The sequence below is a fragment of the Andrena cerasifolii genome, chromosome 4 (genome assembly GCF_050908995.1).
Source record: "Andrena cerasifolii isolate SP2316 chromosome 4, iyAndCera1_principal, whole genome shotgun sequence".
NCBI classification, from domain to species: Eukaryota; Metazoa; Arthropoda; class Insecta; order Hymenoptera; family Andrenidae; genus Andrena; species Andrena cerasifolii.
The window spans coordinates 15100557-15126611 of NC_135121.1; the positions used below are offsets into that span (position 1 = coordinate 15100557).

At 46.3% G+C, this 26055-nt stretch overlaps 1 protein-coding gene and 1 long non-coding RNA gene across 5 annotated transcripts in view; both read left to right on the forward strand.

Annotated features, from left to right (window-relative positions):
* Positions 1-5957, forward strand: part of LOC143368420 (uncharacterized) — a 131370-nt gene extending 125413 nt beyond the window's left edge. The window contains exon 4 of the long non-coding RNA XR_013085232.1: positions 5908-5957. This is a non-coding gene — a long non-coding RNA (uncharacterized LOC143368420). The remainder of the gene's footprint in view (positions 1-5907) is intronic.
* A 353-nt stretch (positions 5958-6310) lies between these two features.
* Positions 6311-26055, forward strand: part of LOC143368418 (homeobox protein prospero) — a 56404-nt gene continuing 36659 nt past the window's right edge. For 2 of the 4 annotated variants that reach the window (XM_076811119.1, XM_076811121.1), the window contains exons 1-3: positions 6311-9509; positions 10513-10998; positions 15297-15451. In XM_076811119.1, coding sequence (XP_076667234.1) covers positions 6873-9509; positions 10513-10998; positions 15297-15451 — 3278 coding nt within the window. In that variant the 5' untranslated portion in view covers positions 6311-6872. The remainder of the gene's footprint in view (positions 9510-10512; positions 10999-15296; positions 15452-26055) is intronic. The other 2 variants (XM_076811120.1, XM_076811122.1) reach the window with 1 other exon arrangement.

Genomic DNA, 26055 nt, shown 5'->3' on the forward strand with positions numbered 1-26055 from the left:
TAACGCCCAGGTTACGTTTATTATTCCCAGACCAATGTAGTCTTGAATTATGCAAATATCATGCTGCATTCTTCATCGGAGCCTTGTAATCTGTAATCAAACATTCTTCAACCATTTACAGTCGGCATTCCAAAATATTAGTGAAGATTATGTTGAAAATTTAATAAACAGTAATCTACGACGTTTGTAAGCAGTAATTCGAACAAGAAGCGGCAATACCAAGTATTAATTTTATTATGTATTTTATTTAGTACGTATTTTATTACGTGTCCACTTACCTTTCTCCCTCTGCAATTCGCGTACCTATTCAGTATACACAATTTACTTCTACAGAAATGTAAATATTAATTTCAATTATTGACTAAATAATGTATGTGCCATAAGCATATATAATACATAAATGTAAGTTTATAACAATAGTACTACTTTGACTAAACTTCATTGATAACCATTTCCACTAGCTGTCCCCTTACTTTACTCCAACTAGCATTGGATAGGAATATAATTGGGGGAATCTCCGAAATTTCATCACCGATGGAAATTAATACAAACACACGCTATGACTTTACTAAAAATAAATTGATAAATGTTTAAGATTGGGAGGAAAATTCTCCTGCAATTTCACTGTGCAAGGGGAAGAAGAACCAACAGGACATTTGAATAAGAAAAATTCGAATTTGATTGCCGAGTCAGATTTCCCAAATTCAGCTTTACAACAACGAAATGTCGTTTCGTGAAAAAATTCAGCGATGCATCTGGCAGGGGGGCATCGACGATAAAGCCACGAAGCATTCTCGAACGCGTTCCTACCGTGTGTAATTAGCCCGACGTGTGTCTACTTCCGAGTCGAGGTAACAGTGGGAGAGTTCCTAAAACCATTTCCGGTGGGGCAGCTTTTTATTCTCCCTGTCCCACGCATGACGGCACAGAAGGGAAGTGTGTGCCGATGAAAAGTACGAAAGACAGAAGTCCCCGACCCCCCTCGAAGAACGCACGCTCTTCGAGGCAGGTACGATCGTAGACGTTATCGAGCCCGAGACCATATGTCACCCTTTCCAGCAAACGAGTACATTCCCCTCAACTCAAATAATTGCCAGGGGGCAGTATCTCGGAACGAAATCTTCCCTTTTAGACCAAACCTTCGAAAAATATTATTCGATATATTCAATTCGAACAAGAATACCTCACCATTGATTAAGGAACAGAAAATTTGGACTGGAATAAAGCAACTCTATGACGGGCCGTATGCATAAAAGCAAGTGTAAGCTTTTACTAGTGATTTTTCAAGGAAATACTCAGTTCCGTATGCAATAAAGGATGAAGTATTTATTAGAAATAGTTTTTACTATTTTTCAGTAAATATGTGAAACTTATATAGAACCTAAAAAATAAAAGTTATAGAACCTAAAAAATAAAAGTTATAGAACCTAAAAAATAAAAGTTATAGAACCTAAAAAATAAAAGTTATAGAACCTAAAAAATAAAAGTTATAGAGCTATATAGGAACCGTAACTTATACTTATATAGTCTGATATTCAGGTTCTTTATAACGGTTATTCCGAATAAAGGTTCTTCATAACTCTTTCAAGAACCGAAATCTTTATAACAACGGTTTCAAGCCCTGCTGAAAACTGCAAGTAAATGCTAGTGTTATTTTATGTCAGTCGTCTGTCTTAAATTGTCTGCTCAATCGCAATCATGGCGTTGTTCATGCAAATTTGTGCCCCAAGGTGAAAACGCCAAAACTGGATTAGATTTCCAAAAAATACAAATGAAGTAGAAAAAGTCAAAAGAGATTGGCAGACAAAATTCAATTTTTCGTGGTGCACAGAAGCTTTAGACTGTACACACGTGTAACGTTCCCGTGCGAGACGTTGCCGCATGTTACAGAAAATATCCACAAGTAGAGCGGAATTGTAAATAACGCGAGGTAAAAATTTTGTTTTAAGAAAAAAGCTTTTTAAAAAAATTTGTTAACGGAAGTTTGCAGCGCTTATTGCACCATTAAACTTTTGTTTGGAAATTTTTTTCTTTCTGTTGTACTTTGGGAGTTATACGGGAAAAAAGTGCAAGTGCCTATTTGACTTTGAGATTAGTTTTCACCCCCTTAAATGGCGATATGACCCGAATGAAGCACACCCTTGTTCTTGTCTTGAGTCACTCTATAAACCCACAAAGTTGCGTTCCAATCAGTGAGCGCGAGTTCGCGGTGCTCCCTTGTAAGCAAATGCTAGTAGTATTTACTTAAAATTTTCCATCATTTACTATCTAGCACCAGTAGAAGATTGTGCATACGAAATCTAGTATTTGCTGTTACTTATACTTATTACTTTCAAGCATTTTCTTATTTTCATGCATACGGCCCAACATAACACTACCTTCACAGAAAACTGATCGAATCTCCCACTGAACTTCGTCCCGCTGTCGTTAAACTTCACAGTGCACTTGGATCTATGCACAGAAGTGTGACCGATGTTCCATTAGCTGCATCCTCCAGAGGACCATTTCGTGCTCTCCCAGTGTGTTCCTTGCGCGATCGCGGTAACGGGTGAAGAGAGAGAGAGAGAGAGAGAGAGAGAGAGAGAGAGAGAGAGTGAGGGGAGGGGGAAGAGAGATAAAAAAGAAGGGGGTGTACAACGATCCCTGTGCTTCCGCCAATTCGCTGCTTTTGCCACGTGTTGCTATATACGCCGTTTCTCTTTGAGCCTCCTTGTTGCTTCATGAGCCGTATACATACGCGCGTCTAGTCGCTCCGCCGATATATAGGGACGAGTACTACTCGTGTCCTCGAACGCAGGCAGGCTCGTGCGTAGGCAAACTATGGAATATGTCGGCCTATTGAGCGCAGGTGCTTTAAGCTGCTCAGCTGTTGCTTCGAATCCCGTGCACATTCACGCAGACACACGAAGCCCAAGCCGTTTATGTTGGTGCACGGCTAAGCAACGGCGTATAGGGCCTGGCTGCGTGCAAACGCCGAGTCACGTGTACTCCCGTGCACTTATGCGCGCCGACAATTGAATCACGAAACGATCGAGCCCTACCGACGCTTAATAAGTTCGCCCAAGGACCGCTGATCGCGATCTATGGCCCTGCAGGCCGATCGCGAGGAACGACATAGCAAAGACGAGTCTCCAGGGGAGGAAAGTTAATTCTGCGAGCGCACTGATGGGCTTTAATAACAGATTTACAACTTGTGCTTCGTTCTATGCGTGCGAAAGTACGTGGGAGAATTATTTAAGGATCGTCTCAGGCTTGACCTCGTTTTTGTAATTACGGTAAAGTAGTTTGTTTGGAAGATTAGATGTTGCGTAATTAATTAATAAGTCCCCGTATTGTGTAGATTTGTTCTCGTTAGGGTGTTTTATAGTCCTCGGAGTGGAATGTATGCTGGAAGGTGGAAGGGTTGAGACGAAGGCCATCGAAATCAACGAGTAGTACAGATGTGGTTTTAAATTCGCGATAATTCTTGAATTTCGGTAAATTTAGACGATATTTATGAGCACGTGCAGTGACGATCAGATGTCGAATTGAGGAAGACGTATTGCGAAGGCTGATACAACCTAGACTATTTCACCCCTCTGAGTTTGACCAGGCCAGATGGCGCGCCGGTTAGCGACCATGGATTTTCTATCAATTACTTTTTTGTGTCCCCTTCGTCTCCCCCGACTATCGACCACTGACGAAGTGTAATCCCTCGGCGAGGAGTCGACTTGGCGGTGCTCTGGCTGCGTTTTGAATAAGAAATTCAACGCAAGTAATTTTCTTATGGCCACTACGCGACAGCAGGCCAGCCCCCGTTTTTCCACCCAATCCCACCGTCACGGAGTTCACTATACTTTCAGGTACACATCACTTGAACTCACGGACAAGACATCGGACCAAGTTAAAACATGTTACCCGCGTTAGCCCCGTGGCCTATCATTCGCCTTGTCGCCGTTGGTCGATTACTGTATTTTTAACCGATAACAAGTGCCATCTCCCTCCGCGTTTCCTGGCATTGTACCTATTACACCATCGAGCAATGAACCGATACACTTCCTCGATCCACTTTTACCGAGAAACCCGCGAAGAAAGAAGCGCCTATGTTTGATCGCGAAATTTTATAGGATCGGCGATCGTGACGGTATAAAGCAGAGGGAGGTGAATATTTCAAAATTTTCTCTCGGAAAAGTAAATACTTGGAGAAGGAAAATTGGTGACAGTAAAAATATGCTGTCGCGTATTTCCCTCTGACTAAGAACTGTGGTTTAATATAAGTACTCGTTCTTTGTGTCTGGCGGTAAAAGTGTTCATTCTTGATATGAAATCGAACCGTTTCACCGGGGTATAATTAAATTACCCCGCGTATAGTTATGTCATAGATTGGAGTCAACGACAGTTGTACAAGACCGCAGACGTTTCTATATACGGAAGTGTACGAGCAACTCTATATATGTAGATAGGCACGTCTAAAATAAAATACGGTGGACGGTTTAACTTTACGCCAGATATCGATCCGCATAAAAAACTTCAAAAAAGTAAAAAAATTACGCCAAGTACATGAAAAAGTCGAGGACGAAAAACAGTATCACAAATAAATAGAAGGTAATAATAATTACAATATAAAAAAAAATGTGAAATCAAAAAGAATCTTCACAAAACTAATGATATGCAAAAATGGCGCCAATTATCACAATGGCTATTTATACAAAGAAAAAAATTTATTAAATAATATTAACCACATATATTTTTATACAAATAAATATTTTAATACGAATAAATATTTTATTCAAAATACTTGGCGCTGCGAAACCGAAAAAAAGGTAATTTATTGGTGTTGGAATAAAATTAATTTAGTATGTTTATTGGTGAATTGAAATATTGTCAATGGGAATCTAAAAAATTAATGATTTAATAATGAATAGCGTGGCAACTACTGTGGATTTTATTAAAGTATTACGAATGTCTTTCACAAAAGATTGAAAAGCATCAAGGGAGATGTGTTTTCAGCGTACTTTCTTCACTAATGTGACTTGCTCTACACTGCAAGCAGTCCACCATATAATCTATTTTTTTAATAATTCTTAATGCTATGTCTTTTGACAAATTTTGTTGATTTACCTTATTTGACAAATTACCAGAAACTTGCGCGAAAGGAGATGCTTCTCTGTTGAACCTTCTCCGGACGGCTTCCAAGTCTGTGACTCTACATAAGAAATCTATTAAAACAATTTTGGCGACTTACCTTGTTAATTGAGACAATAATTCAGTCTCCTATGTAGTGTAAAAACTCGTGCCATTTCAAATTTGGACAACTTACATTATTTGACACTTGACAGGTTAATATGGATTGACACTCGGTATATACTTAGGTATATATGTACAATGACTGACGACGATCCCTGCCGAATGGTCCCGAGAGTCGACGAATCAACGAAAGAGACATGTGTTAGTCTTTCTTTTGGCTGAAGGTGTGCGTGTAACGCGTATACGTATTATGTTTGACGAAAATCTGGCTTGAAGAATCAGAATTACAAGAAAAATCTTACCATTTCCGACTGATCTATGAGACGATATTATGATATCTCTGTCATGCGTGGATCGATTTTATTGAATTTGGTCTTATTCAAAAGCTCATTTGCGGTTTACATGAGAAAAATTCCTTTAAATTTAGAAAATATTGCAGACGTGATGAGATATTAATGAAATAAGTTTCAGGTTAGGTTGGAATAGCCGTGCGACGAGTAAATGATAGCGGTAGCGACAGTCGATATATATATATATAGAGGGTGTCTTTCATGTACTTGGCGTCGAGACGCTACCGCGTCTCTAGATCTCCGCTTCGTTGGTCGCGCGCGGCCTCGAAGCCTGGAGTGGGCAGTTTTCGATTTGTAACTAAAGGTTCGCACGGCGGTATTTCTGTTGCAGGGAAATAAGAGGAATCGCGACGACGAGAATCGAGACGAGGGAACGAGGGGCAGCCAGCCCTTTGGTGAGCTCGAAGGATGCAGCTCCCAGGCGGGAGCACGAGAATTCCACCCGCGAGAGCACCGGCCTCACATCTCGTAACCATTAACGGGGGCAGCATCGCATCGACTGTCGCGAACGAGCGTAACAACGGTAGAAAGTGTAACGGAAGCGGCGGCGCGGATTGTCATCGTAGCAGGAACGTAAGGAAAAGTGGTAGCAGCGGAAACAGCCCCGACAACGTGCCGCGTCCCGCGAAGAGAAATCGTGATCCCGTGACGAGGACGAACCGCCGCCAGCGTGTGATCGAGAAGCCCCAGCTGTTGCCGTCAGCTCCACGGCGAAAGGATCGGGGCGAGGAATAGTGAAAAGAAAGCGCAGAGAAGTCGAGGGACGACGGGAAAATAGGAAGTGGTGGGTGGTGCGCGAGAAGACGAAGAAGACGAAGAAGAGGAAGCAGGCGCTCGTTGGGAAGTAGAAGGGTGCCGACGTTGTCGTCGTCGTCGGCAGCGGCGGAGGAGGAGGCGGAAGAAGAGGAGAAGGAAGAGGCCGCGGCGGCGGCAGCGGAGGAGAAGGAGAAGGAGAGGAAGAAGAGGAGGCCACTGCGTAGGAGGAGGAGAAGGCGACGGAGGCGGAGGAGGAAAAGGAAGAGAAGGAGAAGGAGACGGTGACGCCGAAGACGAAGAAAGTGGAGTGGGGCGAGTGTCGGAGGTCAGAGTGGGGAGGACAAGGTAGAAGGAACGAGGAGAAAAGGCGGCTGTGGTAGGGGAAACGGTGAGAGTACCGAGTAGAGAAGCAGAGGCAGCGGCAGCGGCAGCGCCGCCGAACCACGAGGGGCTATTTGAGCGAGAAGGGGAGGGGTGAGAAGGAAACCTGGCGGGGAGGGGACGCGGAGGCCTTCGGGGGGCCGACCAACCAGACGGCCGATGATGTCATCGGGGGAGGAGACCGAGTATTTCGCCCCCTACGGAGCAACCACGGAAAGCAAGCAACAGCAACTCCAGAAGAAGCAGAAGCGCACCAGACAGCGCGTGGACGCCGGCGAGCCGCGCAACAACTACTCGAGTATACCGCATTTCACCTCCCGGCCATCCTTTCACGGCGGTGGTCTGTACGGTTCGATCTTCGGTGCAAACGGGCCGACGCTCCCGCCACAGCAACAGCAGCCGCAGTCGCAGTCGCAACAGCAGCAACAACAGCTCCAGCAACAACAGGCTGGAGCGACAGGAAGTCAAGGTCACATAGGTACAGCTACGACGGGTCCTACCGCTCAGCAGCATTCCGCCCACGCGGCATTCGGCTTCTTCGGGGCACCGGGTTACGGGCCCGCCAAGATGTTGAACGAGCTGCTCGGACGACAGGTCAAACAGGCCAGTGACGCCGGTGGCTCACCGCCAGAGGGCGGCCACGGGATGACTGGCGCCGGCATGGACCCAGCTGCGAATTTGCAATCGGGCGCAGTGGTTAATTGCGACGATCCCGCCACCGCCGAGCTCACGCAGCACATGCTCCGCGACATACTTCAGGGGCGCAAGCTCTCGGCGCTCGCGGTACAGGAGCAGCCGAACAACAACAACAGCATACACAGTAACAACAACAACACCACAGCGGATTTACTTAAGTCACAGCAGCAGCATCAACAGAGCCCACAGCAGCATCAGCAACAGAACAGTGATAGTGCGCGTAGTGGAACAGTGCAGAGTGGCGAGGAAGACAGTGGTGATGGGAATAACGTCGTGAATAACGCGAATCACAGTGATCGTGATACGGTGATGCCGGGCGACGCTGAGGATAGCGCCGAGGACGCAGCTGCGGCCGCACGTGCCATGGAGGAGGCGTTCGCCGAAGCTGGTATGGAGCCTGGGGCCAATCTCGACGGATCGGATTGCGAGCAGAGCTTACCGCCCAGTCCCACGCACCCAAGGTCAGGGTCCGTGTCCGTCAAGGAGGAGATACAGGACTCGTTGAATATCAAGCGTAGCCCTAGTCATTCGCCTTGTCCGATAGTGCCCAAAACTGAGACCAGCTCGCCAACCACAGAGATCAAGCGTGCCCGTGTCGAGAATATCGTGAGCACGATGCGCAGTAGTCCAGCCCTTCAGACCACCACGGTCAACGGCTGCAAGAAACGCAAGCTCTACCAGCCACAGCAGCAGACCGTGCATCATATTCTCCAGCACGGTGTCAACGACACCATGCTAGACGATGAGGAGGAGAGCGAGGAGGAAGAGGACCCCTCCACGATCAGGCAAAAACGCGAGGAGAAGGACAACCTGAAGAGTCAGCTGAAGTTGCTGCACGAACAGCTGGCGGTGATGCAGCAAAAGTACATGGAGCTTTCCAGCAGAATGGAGCCGGACACGAGCGAGAGCGGAGACGCGCCCGCGAGTCCTCAGCATCAACCTCAACCACCGCCACCCAGACCACCACGACCTCATCCACCACCGTACAACGGCCTCCCGGCCATCCCTCCTGAACACACGCATGCCACGGCAGCTATATACCACATGGGACACAAAGCCTACCTCGAACAGCAACATGCTGCGCTCGGAAGAATGAAACAACACCAGGAGGCCGCGGCGAGGCAACAGCAACAGCAGCAGCAGCAACAGCAGCAGCAGCAACAGCAGCAACAACAACAGCAGCAACAACAACAACAGCAGCAGCAACATCAGCAGCAGCAACAGCAGCAGCAGCAGCAGCAACAGCAACAGCAACAGCAGCAACACCAACGACAAACTTCTCCACCACCACCTCCACCACCTCCGAGTCAAGCTCAGCAACAGAGTCAAAGCAACACCGGCCCGTCCACGCCGCAAACGCCACAAATGCTGACCGCGAGCACGCCTCTTCAGCATAAAGACTTCCAAGAGAGGTTAAATGTGTTTCGAGGTGCCGCTGCCGCGGTCGGCTCGTCGGGCTCCCATATCACTGGCGCGGACCTGGAAGGCCTGGCCGATATCCTGAAAACGGAGATCACCTCGTCGCTGACGAATCTGATCGACAGCATAGTGACCAGGTTCGTGCAACAGAGGAGGTTTATTGGGAAACAGAGCGAGGCTGCGCAGGCGGCCGCGGAACAGTTGAACAAGGATCTTCTGTTGGCGAATCAGATACTCGAGAGGAAGTCACCGAGGACGAAAGTAGTAGACAGAGGAGCACCACAACCACCGGTTGGCCCAAACGGGCCACGGGGGCCCCACAATGGCGGGCCCCCTCCTCCACAGTCTACGGGTTACCCTCAAATCGGGCCCATGGGTGGTGGGCCCCATGGTCCACATACTGGCCCCACGGAAAACAACCTTAATCAAATGAACCAGCTGCCCCAGCACGTGAGGGCTGGCGGTATATTTCAGACGCCGAAACCGCCGACGATATACGCTATGGCCTCTATGCAGGCACAGCAACAGCAGCAACACCAACAGCAACGCGAGCACCAGCAGAGAGAACAGCAGCAACGCGACCAATATTGCAACATGAGGAACGACGAGAGGGAAGCCAGAGACTCGGAGCAGAACGAGGCCCTCTCGCTCGTCATGACCCCCAAGAAGAAACGCCATAAGGTAATTATCCGATCTGCATAATAAACGCGAGTAGTCCATCATAGATATTTACTCGTGAAATGGGAGCGAAACCTGTTGCAAGCAGGGCTTGAAAACTGTTATAATATCGATTTCGGTTCTCCAAACGGTTATGAAGAACCTTTATTCTGAATAACTGTTATGAAGAATCGAAATTTTCAACTATTATCTGTTTCAGTTACGGTTCCTATTTCCTTCCTCGTATCGGTTCCATAACCGTTAGTTTTTCGGTTCTATATCGGTTCCGAAACGGTTCTAGAATCAATTCTTGTATCGACTTTTCCCTAATCGATATCATTAATTATTGTAGCTGCAGATTACTGTACATGTGCATATTCTTTACAAAATCCTTATAGAAAAAGAAGAAACATGTATACATATAATGTATAATAAAACTGTAAAATAAATAAATCAGCTACATATTTTTTACATTCACACACACTATATCATTCAGAATAGGAAGTTAAAAGTTTCTCCCTATTTTGTAAAAAATATGAACATCTACAGCAATCTATAGCTACGATAATGAATGATATCAATTAGGGAAAAGTCGATATAAGAATTCATTCTGGAACCGTTTCGGAACCGATATAGAACCGAAAAAATAACGGTTATGGAACTGATATGAACAGGGAAATAGGAACCTTAACCGAAACAGATAATAGTTGAAAATTTCGGTTCTTCATAACAGTTGTTTGGAATAAAAGTTCTCCATAACCGTTTTAATCAGAACCTTTATATAACAGTTTTAAACAGTTGTTTTCGCAGCCGTTTCAGGCCCTGGTTGCAAGTGCCATGAAAAATTCACTTTCCTGATCACTATCCGTTCCGGATAGTTTTCGTCCAATGATTAATCAGAGGGGAACAATTCGCGAATAATCGTGGTGCGCTTGTGATCGTCGATTAAATATCTATCGTTGCGCCTGCCTCTATTTAATATAGTAAAACTCTGAATTTCACAATCGTAAGTCAAGGTATCAATTAGTATTTCCCTTCACAGGTGACGGACACGAGGATCACGCCTAGGACAGTGTCCAGAATCCTGGCGCAGGAGGGTGGCGGTTCCCAGGGTGGCTGCGAGAGTCCACCTCCCCCGCCACCGCCGAGACCGTATCACGCGCCACCACCGATGCTGCCAGTGTCTCTGCCAACCAGCGTAGCGATACCGAATCCAAGCCTCCACGAGAGTCAAGTGTTCTCGCCGTACTCGCCGTTCTTCAACCCTCACACGGGCCATCCAGGCCAGGTGCCACCCCCGGGTCCGCATCACCTGCCCGCCAGTCCTCCGGGCGGTGGTGTAGAACTCAGGGATTCCCCTCCACTGCCCCATCCGCCAGCCATGCTGCATCCCGCCTTATTGGCGGCTGCCCAGCACGGCAGCCCTGACTACGGGCACCTCAGGATGGACAGCAACGACCGGGTCAGCGATTGCAATTCTGGTGACATTAGCTACGACGGAGTTCAGCCTACAATATCCTTTTCTAATACTAGAGCGTAGAAAAACTACTGTCGTTCAGCGGGATAGTTGGAGAACGCACAGTGGGGAAATTTAGCGATTTTATGGCCAAAACTACAGAAACGAAAATTTTTAATTTTACAAATTTAATGCAAATGTCAATTGAAGAACTATATCCATTTTCGTGGTCAAAACCTAAAAATTTTTTTTTAATATATAAAATTCGGCACTTTTACGATCTAAGATATGAGAAACTAAATTATCCGAAAAACAGCACTTTCAAAAATTACGAACGATAAAGATTTTTTTATTATTTACATGTATACACTTTTTTCTTTGTTAGAGCATGCCTCTGCTACAGTGCAGCATAATAATTGCATTTATAGAATCAAAACAATCCAACGTAAAACAGGAACGAAAATCATTGCAGGATATTATGGGATTGATAAATATTTTACATATTGAAAATTGATTCTTATATGAAAAGGTTATTTCTAAAACGCTACTTTACGTATTAAAAACAGAAACATAATTATGTTGAGGACAAAAAGATATCTTACGCACCACCAGAAATTGAATCCATGCTTTTTGGATAACACAATATAAGTGTTTGAAGCAACTTGAAAATCTGGATTAATTATTTGCGATCGGTCTAACCTCGCATGAACATAAACATTTGCGAGTCTGTACAAGCTTTGTATTAAATCATTTAACAGTAAAATTGGTGGCAATTGATACTCATATTAGTTCTTCAATTGACATTTGCATTTATTTTGTCGAATTCAAAAATTGATGTTTGTGGTGTTGGCCATAAAATCGCGAAATTTCCCCACTGTGGAATGTCCAGAACCGTGCGCCCGCCCCGGGATTGTCCAAGTTTCCCGAGCTCCGGTGGACAGGGAGGGGTGACGGTGGCTTTTGTTACCGCCGCAGCAAAGTGCAACGGGTGCCTGTTGACTTCGATACCGTTTCGGAGGGGGAGGGCAATATCGCGACGATGGACACGCGTCTGAACGTTCTCCGAAAGAAAGTGCCACGGCCAACTTTCGGTATTAAAGCGGAGAAGAGCGTTGCGGCGGCTGGGATAGGTCTGGAGAAGGGATGGTAGAAGCGACGGGCGAAAAACGAACGATGCTTAGGAATGTTTTTTCCCCCGCCGCGGAGGGGAGCGCGAGACCCGTGCAACTTCGAAAAAACAACGGCGAGTTTCGCGGGAGAAAAAGGCCGACCCGCCAGCAAGAAGAAGGAAGTCGAGAGAATGGCAGCGGGCGAATAGGGCGAGGGAGGGTGGCAGGTGGGTGGGAAATGGGGAGGGCGGGAAGCTCGGACGAATGTTAGATTAGTTTGCCACGGGAGTTAGGCTAATGTTGGCTGCACCTACGAGTAGAGTTTGTCCGGCAACAACGCGCGAGGTCGAAAGTTCTTTGCCTACTCGGTGCCCACCCTCGGCTTCGAGTCTCACCCAACTTCGGAAGCCAATAATCTGTCCCGCAATTTCGGAATTCAACCGCGGAAACAAGAGGGAGGGAGATAGAAAGGGAGTACAGCCAGCCCGTGAACTTTCCATCACGAGCGTCTCCTCGACTTATCGTAGATAAGCCACTTCTACTACTTCTCCAGCCGTATGAGAATCCACGGAACTCCGTTTCTACGGGGGTTAACTTCCCGCCAACTGGATTCCTTATACTTCACGGTCCATATCGATGTTGCACTTCTCGTACCTCCTCGCTCTCCACTTCCATCCGCTGCCTCTATCCCCTTGGAGGCACTGGAGATTCTTCGGGGAACAGTGTTGATCAAATATTCTCAGGCAGCACTGCCTCGTCTCACAAGTTCTAGAGAAAGAAACATTAGTGTTTTCGATCCTATAATGTCCTTTAGCTTCTCAACTAAAGGCAGCCCTTTTCAATTATCTTCATATGTAATCAGTGAACACAGAAAGCCGAGTAGCTCGATTATCACACGTGACTCCAAGCAGCTTAATTATCATACGGTGATCCCTGGGTAGCTCGATTATCACACGTAACCCCCAGCAGCTCGCGACGTCGTTGTTCCCACTTATCAAAATCGAAAGCACTCGTAAAAGGTATCGAGCTTGGGTTAAGGGACGTGTGTCTGCGCGGGGGTATGCAAACGCGTCGACAACGATAGAACGTCGGAAACTGCACCGGTGGTGTGTTGGTTCGGGTCGTTCGATCGGCAGCGCGGCGTTCTTTGCCACCTTTTTAGCCGGCCTTTGATGTAAAATCAATGGCGCATTTTTTCACTCCCTCCCTCTTGGGATAGGTCGAGCGCATGGCCGTGGCACAACCTGCTGCTGTTCACCGCTCTCCTCTGGATTCACCCTTGCCTGTCACTCGTCGTGCCTTCGACGTATCCGAATATGCTTTTCACGCTGTCCGAGTTTCCTTCCCGGCTCTACGTTCGCCACGGACGGGGTTGCTATACGCGCTGAACGCTAAAGCAGGGGTTTGGTCACTACGCGAGGGGACAGGGAATAATTCCGATGCATAGGTCAATGTTGGGCAATTGCTATGGACTAGGTTTGTTTCTCGGAAGAAATTCAAAGAATTCAAATTATATTTATTCAAAATGGGAGTAAATTTGTAGTGTAACTGAGGAAGGGATGTTTGTTACTCATTAAAAGGATTTCAATATCTAAGTAATTACTGAATCTGTCGACTCTTATTAATCGTCTTCGTAAAACACTGTAGCTATAACATAGCTCCACAAGTAGAAATTAAGAAAATCCAGTCTCTTCATGTTGCAGCTTCATTTATCTCTTCATCGTAATTAATTCAGCACCGATGTTCGATAACTTTCTTACCATTCTACTAAAATACAAAAAATCCTATACATGCTATACACGATGTTCAATCAAGCCCCATTTATTCTTCACCTTCGGCTTATTTCTGTACAAGAAACCACCCCTTTCTCCGTTACACTAAGAATTCGCTCTCAGCGACAGAAAGTCTTCTTGCTGCCTTCCTTGAAGAATCGTCGCACGTTAATTATCACGTGATATAATGATCACGACAGCCCCTAAAGAGCATTGCTTCTTTTTTAACCTGCACGCCGCTTACGCGCCATAATAAGCTCGAGACGCGTGGGCCGTGGCATCAAGAGGGTACGAGGAAGGACCACGGCTCGATAATGCGAGGGGTGACTACGGGGACGGAATAACCCTTATTACAGTAGTCTGGCATCTCGTTATCGCCCATCGACGTTGCCCGCGAACGCAAAATGCGACGCGCACGTGTTTGACGGGAACGATCTACACTCGTCGATCCGCTCGCTCGTGAACGACGACTTGCCTCAGAGAGTTCTCGCGCCAGCAGTAACGCCGACACGGCGACTGGCGTTCGTGAAAATTGCAAACGGCCCGCATTTTTCTCTTTGCCCCGACGGAATTAGATGGCTTTCAGCGGATCGAGTGTCCGCGTGAAACGCTGCGCGCCGATTTTCCCCCATCATTCGCCGCCGTGCCGGTTAAATCACCGAGAACGACTCGAATAGCGCGTGGAAAGCTGTTCGCGTGAATTTCGAACGATCGTCGGAAGTATCCCTTTGCCGGAACTTCTGGCATCAATTTTCTAACACTTTATCAGTGGCAGGTTTTGGAGGAAGTGTCTAATGTCGACGTCTCGCGAAGTTGAGGTTTCTGTTGGTTCTTGTACAGACTTTTTCGACATAGATAAGGTTGAATTACTAGATTTGGATGCGATGAAAGGAATTCTGCATAGGCAATAATGATTGATAAAGTGCTGAATTAGGGAATAGACGTTTGGTGACGAAACTATCTGTAGATAGGTGTTGGAAAGTTGCGTCTTCGTGCGGGAAAAGGTGGGACTCTTAGGGATGACACGGGGTTACTTGAGAGCCGGTCGAAGGCACAGACGATCCCCCAGAGATTGAACACACGAATCCGCCGAATAAGAATGCGATGAAACCACATGAAGAGATCCTATTACCGATAAGGAGTCGGTAAGGCTTCCGCTGAGGATACGGCCAATCGTGGATCAACCTCGGCGAGATCGTTAGACCCCTACTACCCTCGCGACATCCACAGCTTGTACGATTTCTAATCCAATTTGATACGAAGGAAACACGATTAAGTTTGAGATATTTGCGTACAGACCGAAACAGATTGCGATACGAAACGCCCTTCTTCTAGACGGCCGCCGTTCACTTATTCCAGCCCGCGCCACTCGCCGATAGTAAAGGCAGTCTGCGGAAAGTTGGCCCGTGAAATGTACTTTTAACACTTATTAACCATCATCTAGCAAAAGAGTATTTCCTTAACCACGGTGAACTCGTCGACGCTGACGCCGATGCATCTGAGGAAGGCGAAGCTAATGTTCTTCTGGGTCAGGTACCCGTCCTCGTCCATCCTCAAGATGTACTTCCCCGACATCAAGTTCAATAAGAACAACACAGCGCAGCTGGTCAAGTGGTTCTCCAACTTCCGGTGAGTAGCACGATACAACGACTATTGACGACTACCAAGTCGACCAAGGGATGTTCCGAACTTTCAAACTTCCCTCTGGCCCCAAGAAATGGCCCGGCACTTTGCTACCTCCAATTACAAAATTCAGTAACTCGATCGCTGAGAACCGAAACAACCCTTGGTCTTCTTTCATCAACTGCATGCTAGCTAGAAAAGCAATTGTCCCGCCGTGTAAATGCACGACGATTTGCATAACATCTGATTCCGAACGGGAATCCAAGGGCTCGTGTCCAAACTCCAAGATAGATACGAGAGAGATCGCGGTGGACTTTGTAAATTTTCCAATTGTTACGCCCCCCTCGATCGACGTGTCGCCACTCCCTTGCATACGGTTCCCCGTGGAAACGGTGAAAAAGAAGTGGCGCGATCGTGGAAGACGTTTCTGGTACCAGCGATCCCTTTCCGTGTATGCAAACGAGAACGAGCTTTCCAAGGGATCGACCACTCCCTACGTAGAAATGGTCAGAGCCCAAGAGACGAGAGTCACGATGGGTGTGTCCGAATCTTAATTACCCGCTCTTCAGGCCGGGGGATAAGTAACGTGGCTACATTGCGGCAGGTGGATAGCGTAGGAGGCCATAGGTACCGACACGTACCGGCCAGGAGGCATTAGCCTGATTATAATTAGCCTGAGTACAGTACAGATCCGAGATATAAGGCGGTCGAAGAGGGCACGCGTGGCCACGCTTCGCTGCGTTATTGCCGCTTTCTTATCGCCCCGTGCTCCTCGAGACCATAAGTTTTCACCTGGGGCCCCGGCATTAGCCACGTCGACGACGTCTCCATTCTCGCCTCGGGTTCCTCTTTATTCATTCGCGCGTACAGGGGAAATTTCGGATAAACGAATCTGTCGTGGCGAGGGGAGGAAAGCTTTGATTAATTGGAAGTTTAATTTTTGTAAGATGATGTGAAGGGAGATACAGCAGTATTGGGGTGGGCAATCGGAAGGTACGTTAGATTAAAATTGGGGTGTAGAGTGTGCTTAAAATAGGATTCTTACGAGACCTGGGTGTTTGATGTTAGAAGGGGCAAGTTGTGGGTGAAATTGAGGTTGTCACGCGGGAGTCGATGAGTATTAATGATTAAGGGTTCTTATAAGAAATGGAGTCGATTATTGGAATATAGAAGAAAAAATCTGCACAAGAAATTGCTCCACATTATTCTATCAAAATCCTTAGGGCGACTTGTACACATAAACTTTGTTTTCTTACAATAACTGTTAACCATTATCAACAAATATCAAAGTTCCCCCCATTTTCCAAGCCCGATTCCACCCAGAAAAGAAGCCTCTCTGAACGATCGCTGAAGCACGCGTCGCGCGTTCGCGTTAATCGCCTCCCCCATTGAAAACGCGCACGTTAGGAGCAGCAGAATCCCTCGCAAACCTGACACTCTGAAATACCGTGGTGCATTCTCTGTAGGTATCATCGACTTTGGATACGTCCGTCACAGCGGGCCGTTCCGCCGATCTCATCCGAAATATTCGAGGCACTCGAGCGAACCCAGGTACATCGGCCACGAAATTTAATTAACGCAGAAAAAGGTCCATTAAAAACGGTCCCATGGGAATGTGGAAAGGGCACACATAAAATTCCGCCAGCGAGAAATGAGCAGTAAGCGCCGTTCAAAAAATTTTGTCCCACCCGGCGTAACGACATCGAGTCAGCCTCGTACGCGCAACAACCCCCTCTGCCGCCCCCAGCATTTTCAATCGAGATTTTGATTCGGACGAAACTGTGCGTGGCTTAAGGAGGAAAAAATCTGGGGATGCGTGTCCCCGGCTGGAAAGCAAAGGGTACGAGAGCCAGTTTCGTGGAACTTGTTCCTCGTGTTCCGCCCCTCGACCCCGTCCACCCGCGTCAGCCCCCTCCGCGCCGTTCGCCCGAAACATTTCCACGGCAGTCAGCGAGAAAGAGAATCGGTTAGAGTGGTTGACAAGAGAGGGCACGGATTGTGTTACCGAAAGTTTCAAACGTCCAGCGAAAATTGCATCGGGAGCCGGCTTCCGGCGTTAAGCACAAAGCTAATTACCGGCTGGAATATATATATACATTTCGCTACATTTTGTCATGTCGGCCGGAGGGGTCTTTGGTCTCTCTCCCTGTCTCTCTCGCGCGCGCGCGCGCGTTCTCTCTGTCTCCCTCGACCCACCCCCAACCCCCTCATTCTTCTCTTCTCCTTCTGCCCGTGCTCCCGGTGCTCCCGATGACGAACCAGACGGAACGAACGAAACACGTCGAGGGTTCTCCGGTAATCTCTTTTCAACGACGATCGAAACCGAGAGCCGAGAGCACCCCTGTCCACCCTTGGCGTTCCTCGAATTTCGTCCCGCGGAATCAAAGTAAATCGAGCCACGAACGGGGACGTACGATCGGTTCTCTCCTTCATGGATCGTAACCAGTAGCGGGTCGGCCCTATTCGCGAACGTTCCCGTGCACACCGGGAGAAGGTTCGGATCGCTCCTTGGAACGATGCGGAGGAATGTAACCGGGCGCGACCGAGAGATATAATTACCACGTTGGACCGTTCGCGAACAGATAAACCGTTGTTGTTCGAGGAGAATTAACCGACGAGGAGGGAAAAAAAGAGGAGATCTCCCTTCGAACCGTGCCGGTTATAATCTCAATGTTTCTAGCCGCAGCGTCCATAAATAATTCCCGTACGTCTAACCCCCGGCCGCGCGGGCACCCCTAGCGGTTGAAAGGGAGAAATTGAAACTTTCCTCCGGATAATCCTTGCATTATTAGTTTCGTACAAGTTTTCCCGTGAAACGGCGATTAAAGGACGCCACGAAGGTGCCAATCTCCCGGCTCATTAGCCACACTTTCACCCCACGGACCCTCTCCTTTGACGACTAATCACGTAAGGGTTTACCCCCGACGCCGGACACTTTTTCCTCGTGGCTCGGCGCTGCCAGTCGTTACCGAGCGTGCCCGATCTGATAGCCTAATGCACGGCTTCCTATGCGGAAATGCCTCGCCACATTATTCTACGTTGTACCAGCCACCCTTCACCCCTTCTTCCCGACTCCCTGCGCCGACGTTGTACTTTTGTCACGAGAACGGTCGTGCTGCCGCGTCCGCTGCGCTCTTTCCCGATCCTCCGTGGCGTTTGTCGGTTTTAGGCGGAGAATGGTGTATTAACTTTGCGTCGGGGCCTAAACTGGCAATGGGGTTTGGGGGTCGTGTGTAATTCGACAGGAACTGGCAGATTTTGTTGTGTCGGGGTAGGTACAAGTAACGAGGGGTGCTTGTCAGGGTGAGAAAGGGTTGTTGAAGAACATCCTCATCAGTGACACTTTTAATATGTTCTGCTAACTTAATAATATGTGTTGTCATAATTTTAAGTCTCTTTGAATATTTGGTAAGGCTCTCTGGCCTCCGTTTATGAGTTAAGTTGTGTATGACCTTATTGTAGTTTTGGATATTATTAGTAGGTGATTGTAATGGGAGAAGATGTTTCTACTGTCTTGATTTTCGTACACTTTCTTCTTTTTCTTTGCACAGTTCGATAATCGGACACTGTATGTACATATGCCTAGTCGAACTATTAATCAGTAACGCAAATACGCCCTTGTTCGATCGATCGATCGATCTCCTGCCTGCTCCCTCACGTTTTAACCGTCAAATCGCCTCCAACGAAGTGAATTATAGTGAAGATTCAGATAAGGAACTGTCGGACAACTGAATTTCTGGATTGATTGGGTAAATATCGATGGTTGATGTAAAGCCTGCGAAGACGCGTCACCCGCGTTATTTCCCTCTGGAATTTTCCCAAGTCCTTCTAATCTATTGAGCTCTTAGGAGTTGATATTTATCTTTCGTATTCAGTAGTGAAACGGAAATCTAACCTTTGACAATACTACTATCGCTACTGAGATTATAAACTCGAAATCGTGCCCCTAATTATCTATTATATCGTCTTCATAATATCCCTTCCACTCAGATGTAACTTTCCCATATCGTAGGGTAGAGCGGGGACAAAAGTAACACTTTTTACATTTGGCCTAGCCTACAATTATCTTTTGAAGATACAAAAATGAAAATTATGCCTTAAGATACTATGTTTCTTGGTCTATCATTTGAGCCCACATTCAGCCTTAAGTGATAAGTAGTTAAAAAGTTATGGCAGTTTTCCACAGTGACTGTCATTGTTACTTTTGTCCTGCAGGGATAGGACGAAAGTAACATACCGTGGGGACGAAAATAACACTAATTATTTTCAGGAGAATTAAGTAAAAACACTTTGTCGCAAAATAGGATTTTTTATTATAAAAAAACGATAGGGTAAACCAACCAGTAATTGACCGCATACGAGTGAATGACCATTAGGCAAAGAAATGTCAATTATAAATTTAAACATTATTATATGTTTATAAACGGAGTGTAGTTGCACTTTTCATATCCTATATTTTTAGTTACGCGTATTAAGCAAACATTAATAAGTACAATTCTTATTAAAAGTATGCTGTCATTTGGCCTTCTACACGTTTTGCATTTTATAATTGTTTTTTTTTTTAATTACGATAAGAATAAGTAATTATTTTTATAGGAATTTCAAGAAAAATAAATTTAAATGCAATTTCAACAGTTGCTTTGTTGTTATACATAAATATATTCAAGTATTAATCTCAAAGTTCCATAGATTCAACAATTCGATCATTCACTGGTTGGTTTACCCTAGAAGGAAACATTTAAATAAATATATTTTATGTAAAGATAAAAACAAATAAATTTTAAATAACGAAAGGTAAAAAGCATAACTAGCTTTGAACATTTCTTTGATATTGTGTATTTAGTTAAATGATAGGTATTAAATTTCACCTAATCCGAATTAAAAGTATGACATATGTAGTGAAGATCAACCATGCTGCAGTCTTCCTGGGTCTAACCCTTAAAATCTAGACATTTGGGATGATTCTCTCTCGACCAGCTTTCACTAAAAAGGTCCAATCAAACCAGTCATAGACAATCATTATCATCTGAAGAATTCCTATCCTGTATGCAATCACAAACAATTTTTTTACACCTTCTTTATGACGAGTTACCTCTTAAATGAGCAGAAATTGGGACGTTCACCTTAACGATCTAATTTTCAGAAAACAAAGGAAAGTGGTACCATTCGATTACCAATCATATTACCCTCCAATACTCCCCACCTTTCGTATCGCCTATCTTAAAATAGCCCCCCTAAAAAACCAGCAACATTCAGCCCCAAAAGTCAGGCAGAGAATCCGTTCGACGTTATCCATCGCCAGTTTCCTCCGCGTCGAGGAAATCGGTCGCGAAGCGAAAAGGCGCGACGGGAAAGGGACGTGGACGAGCGTCGGCAGGGGGTGCGAAGCGGGGAACGCGCAGCAGAAGGGGAGGGGGGTGTGTGGCGAGGTTTCACAAAGCGATTCTTCGCACCCTATTTTCTCACGCGCACGTCGAATCGAAAGCGCGTCCGATATCTTACGGAGACTCGTTGACGTCGAGCGTACATCATCGGATCTGCTTATACCGACGACGATATTGACAGCCTTCGTTCGATGAAGCTTGCCCGGGGGGGATGATTGGGGTCGTCGATGACAGGGTTGCGACGACGCCTCCGCGCGCCTGTGTGCGTCCGTGCGCCGCACTCTTCACGTTCGCGCGGCTGTACGTGTCGTCTCTCTATCTGCCTGCATCTCCACCTCCGTCTGTCTGTTTGTGCGCGAAATAAGGGGGGGCGGGCAGGGAGAAAGGGAGACACGGATAGAAGGAAAGGGTGAGATCCGCGCGGACTACCGCGTTATCAGATCCTACGGTAGGACACGCGACACGGAGCGAGCGATCTTATCTCTCCGGATGGAAGGAATTTTATGTCGTATAATGGACAGCGGCTGTGCACGACACAGACCAGGCTAGACGATGGATTCGCGCCTAGCCGCCACGGTTCCTCGATGGCTAACGAAGATCCAGCCGCGATTCTTTCCCAGTTTCTCTCGTGCCTGGTTGTTCGAAGATAGGGAACGGTGGAAGGGAACGGTTCGAAATTACTCCGGACATACCACGGGGATTTGTTAATTTAGTTTGAGAGAAGGTATTCGGATGGATAATAAGAAGCTAAGTAGTAACACGCGAAGTGATGATTGAGAGAGAATTTAAATAGTGTACTGTAGCCATTAATCATGCTCTATCGCTAGCCTACTCCGGAGAATAGAAATCCGTCTCGACAGCTTGATATTTTCGTTATCATCGGCCTTCTAAACTTCCTTTTCGCTGCGACAGAGCCATCGACAAACCGGGACGATATTAATGTCCGACTTTATGGCATGGTCGCGTAATTTCGCAATGCGCTGTTGTCACATTCGATTGTTCCCGCTCGAGATTGCTTAAACGGACACTTGATAACGCGGTGTGTATTTCACCCTCTCCGGCTATTCCGCCGAAACCCCGTAACCCAAAGAAACAAAGACGTGGAAAAGGGCAGCGGCGCGCTCGGCGAGAAAAGGTCGAGAAGCGTGGCTCGATGGGAAAAAAAGTAAACGCGTGTTAACGGCTTCGCCTGGAGTGTGTCTAGAGCGCGGGCGAAGTAATAATAAGAGGAGGTGCGCGATATAAACGAAGAATCGAAAGCTCTCGAGCGGTCGAATAATGAAGTCGGCGATGAATTTACCCAGTCACGCTTTGGAGGGGTTGCTTATCGTCTCGGGATCCCCGATAATTCTCCAACGGGGGCACGCCGTCTCTCTTTCTAATTCCTTCTTCGCCTTCGCCCCTATCAATCCACGATCTCTATCGCGCTGGACATTACCAGGCGGCTCGTCGCCCCGACCCCTCGCTGGTTAGGGTAATGACGCGGCAATTTTCTAAACTGGAATTTCCTTTTCCAACCCCTGGCTGCCCGATCGAGCACGTGACTAGTCGTTAGCGTCTACTTTTCTTCGTCTCCTTGCCATTTCTACATAGTGTACTGGCTTCCTTCGAAGTCCTTGACCACTCCGCTGCTATCGGGGACGGTTTCATGGAATATTCACTTCGACTCTGGGAAAATAAGTAGGGGAAACCGGGGCTAGTTGACTAATTTTTAACATTTCTAGTTTTTCTAAATAGACCATTGGTATTTTGCTGACTTGTTGCACACGAAAAGTTTACAAATTTCATTAGGTATATAGGCATAATTTTTAAAATTGTTTTAATTGAGTCTAGGTCGTAGTTTTTATTATATTTAGAGCAGTGCGACGAATAAGTCAACAAACCCCGGTTGTGGGGTTAGTTAACAAATATGATGGGGTTAGTTGACTTGATATTTACTTTTCAGTTTTCAACCTTTGCCTGCGAAACGCGTATATGTACGCAGCAATTTTTTTATTTTTGTTCACTCCTTCACACAGTTATTTTTTTTATTGAGTATCATGGTTTTAGATACTGTAATTATTTCCTACTTGTTTGTTATGGTCTATTTGGAAGGCCTGAGAGTTTGAAGTGAGGATAGGGTGTAAAACTAGTAGGGGTGAGTTTGGAGGGATTTGTGGTGGGGGAAGTGGATGTGAGCAGCTAAACTCTTTGCCTCGACTGCATCTTGAGGATAAAAAGTGCAATTTTTAGTGGTATTCCTATGTTTAGTCAAGTAACCCCGCCCGACATTGTCAACATGTTAAGGATCGTACTTACAAAAACCCGCGCACCGGATAAAATAAAATTCCCTAAATTATAGTCAATTTATCACGTTTCCACAAAACATTCATGAAAAATCATCAAGCCACTTAGTGGACAAAAATTCGTAAATAGTCGAAACTGAAATATTTACTTCCCGCCGACCTTGTTAGATTTTTCATTCTCACTGATAGAACACGCAAGTTTTTGTCACGGTGACACATTAAAAGGCAAGCTGGTCATCCATATGCTTAAATATCGCGAATCGCAGCATAATTTATAACATAACACAACAATTAAAGGGAATTAGTCAACTAACCTCGTTAGTCAACTAGCCCCGGTCTTCCCTACTAAACGAAAGAATTCTTAGCGCGATGATCGAATGTTTGCGGCAGACGTATAATTTCATCGGGGTAGTTTATTAAAATGAATTGACAAGTATACTTGCACGGGGTTGATCTTCAATTCCCCGACACGTTCCAAGCAATTGAAGGGAAATTCTCTACAGTCTTCTCAAGAAATGGGAAGCCTATATCGGCCACTCCGCGTCAGTTGAGTCCAACGACTCAGAGCCAACGCAATACTAGTCATGAAAAGGGTGAGCCGAAATAAGTGAAGAAAAAAGAAGCAGCGCGGAATCAAAAAGTGAAATTAGAGGTGCAGAGAGCCGGTCGCCCAGGGTTCACCAAAAATCTTGACTGCAAACGGGCCGTGGAGGCCTGCAGGCAATCTCCACGCACGGGACCGCCGCGTGTGTTCACTCCTCGACGACGGCGGCTCGCGTTTTAATCCCACAAGATTCGCGGAGGGGGGTGAGGGAGACGGGAGACAGGTTGGCAGTGGAAGGCGTGCGTGGGCGACTGCGTGGTAAACAGCGTGCCGGCGAGGACCATTTAGCGAGAAAGGCTAGAGAGACCGGTCTACCTACTCGCTCGCACGCATCACGCGTGCCTGCTATGCACGCGTATGCGGGCGTACACGTCGCGTGCCACCGCATACGCGTAACGATGACGGCCGTGCCCGCGGTTCCCTCTTATTGTGAGGAATAAGCTGGCTCGCGAACCGAGGGAAAAGAAAAGGGGGAGGGTAGCCAGGAGAAAATTCGAGCCTTGAGGTAGCGCACACGGCCGCGTTTACCACGCGTCTCGCGCTCGTATGCAGACGCTCGGCAGGTAGGCTGGAGGAGACGTGAACGCGTGCTTACGTTCGCAGGTAGTGGACCGTTCTCCCGTGGAGTATGTGAGCTTCCGGGGGTAGAGCCGGAAGAACCGCGAGCCTTGTAATTACTATGCTCCTCGTAATCTTTTCTACCACCGCTCTCGCCCGGCCCACCCACTGCCCCGCCCGTCCCGCGCTTCGGTTCTTCCGGCGTGTTCCTCTTTCAGCTTTACCGCCCGGTTCTCCGGTCCCTGTTCCGTTGTTTTATCGGGCCTTTCGGCCCTCCGGCTTGTCTTCTCGCGCGCGTCGCTGCGCTTTTTTCGGACGACGCACAGTGGGGAAATTTCGCGATTTTATGGCCAAAAGCACAAAAATAATTTTTTGAATTCGACAAAATAATTGCAAATGTCAATTGAAGAACTCATATGAGTATCAAATGCCACCAATTTTATATGTTAAATGTTTTAATACAAAGCTCGGAGAGACTCGCAAATGTTTATGTTCATGTGAGGTTAGATCGATCGCAAAGAATTAATCCAGATTTGCAAGTTGCTTCAAACACTTATATTGTGTTATCCAAAGATCTGAAAATAATTTCAAGGCATGGATTGAATTCCTGGTGGTGCGTAAGATATCTTTTTGTCCTCAAAATAATTGTTTCAGTTTTTAATACGTAATTTATAGAATTTTTAAAGTAGCGTTTTAGAAATAACCTTTTCATATAAGAATCCATTTTCGATACATAAAATAGTTATCAATCCCATAATATCCTGCAATGATTTTCATTCCTATTTTACGTTGGACTGTTTTGATTCTATAAATGCAATTATTAATTGCTAATAGTTGCTAATCTTGTCATTATATGCATTTTTTAAAACACGATCCAGTGTGTCTTGTCTAACATACGACATAACTGTGACTGAGACTGGTTCACGTGTTATACATTAAAAACCTTCTTATTCTTTTTTAAACGATTTAAAAATTACGTATGTTTGTTTGTCGTCAGAAGCGATAACCCTTCTGCTATACCCTGCTGCACTGCTGCATGCTCTAACGAAGAAAACAGTGTATAAATGTAAATAATAAAAAAATCTATATCGTTCGTAATTTTTGTAAGTGCTGTTTTTCGAATTATTTAGTTTCTCATATATTAGAGCGTAACAGTGCCGAATTTTATATATTAAAAATAAGTTTTAAGGTTTTCACCACGAAAATGGATATAGTTCTTCAATTGACATTTGTATTAAATTTGCAAAATTCAAAATTTTCATTTCTGTAGTATTGGCCATAAAATCGCAAAATTTCCCCACTGTGCCACGCGCCCGTGCAACTGTAATTGGGCTCGTTTTGCTATACACGCGGCTCCTGGACGCGAGGGTTGGTTCTTCAGAAACTTGGGGATGCCCCTTTCGTTTCGTTCTGGCGATAAGCAGCGCAACAGCATACCACCGAGGTCCAGGGAACTTTATGAAACTCTGAAATTTCGGAGGGGATATTTTCTCAGGGAACTGGATCGTCGAACGATAGATAAATCTTCCATCCCACAGCGACTTCCGGATCGTGGTCTCTTATTTTTCTTTTCGAGCTCGCAATTCTCTTCTCACCCCGCGTCCCAGCCGATGCTCGTCCCGCGAGGAAGGACGGGAGGGACGGTGGCACATCCTCTCGGGATCGTTGACATCGTGTACCAACGGCGTCCTCTCTCCCCCGAGGATCCGTGCCCGTGTCTGAGAAAAGTTCTCTTTTCGATTTTCTTCTCCTGCTGCGCGGATCAGTCCGGCCCCCGAA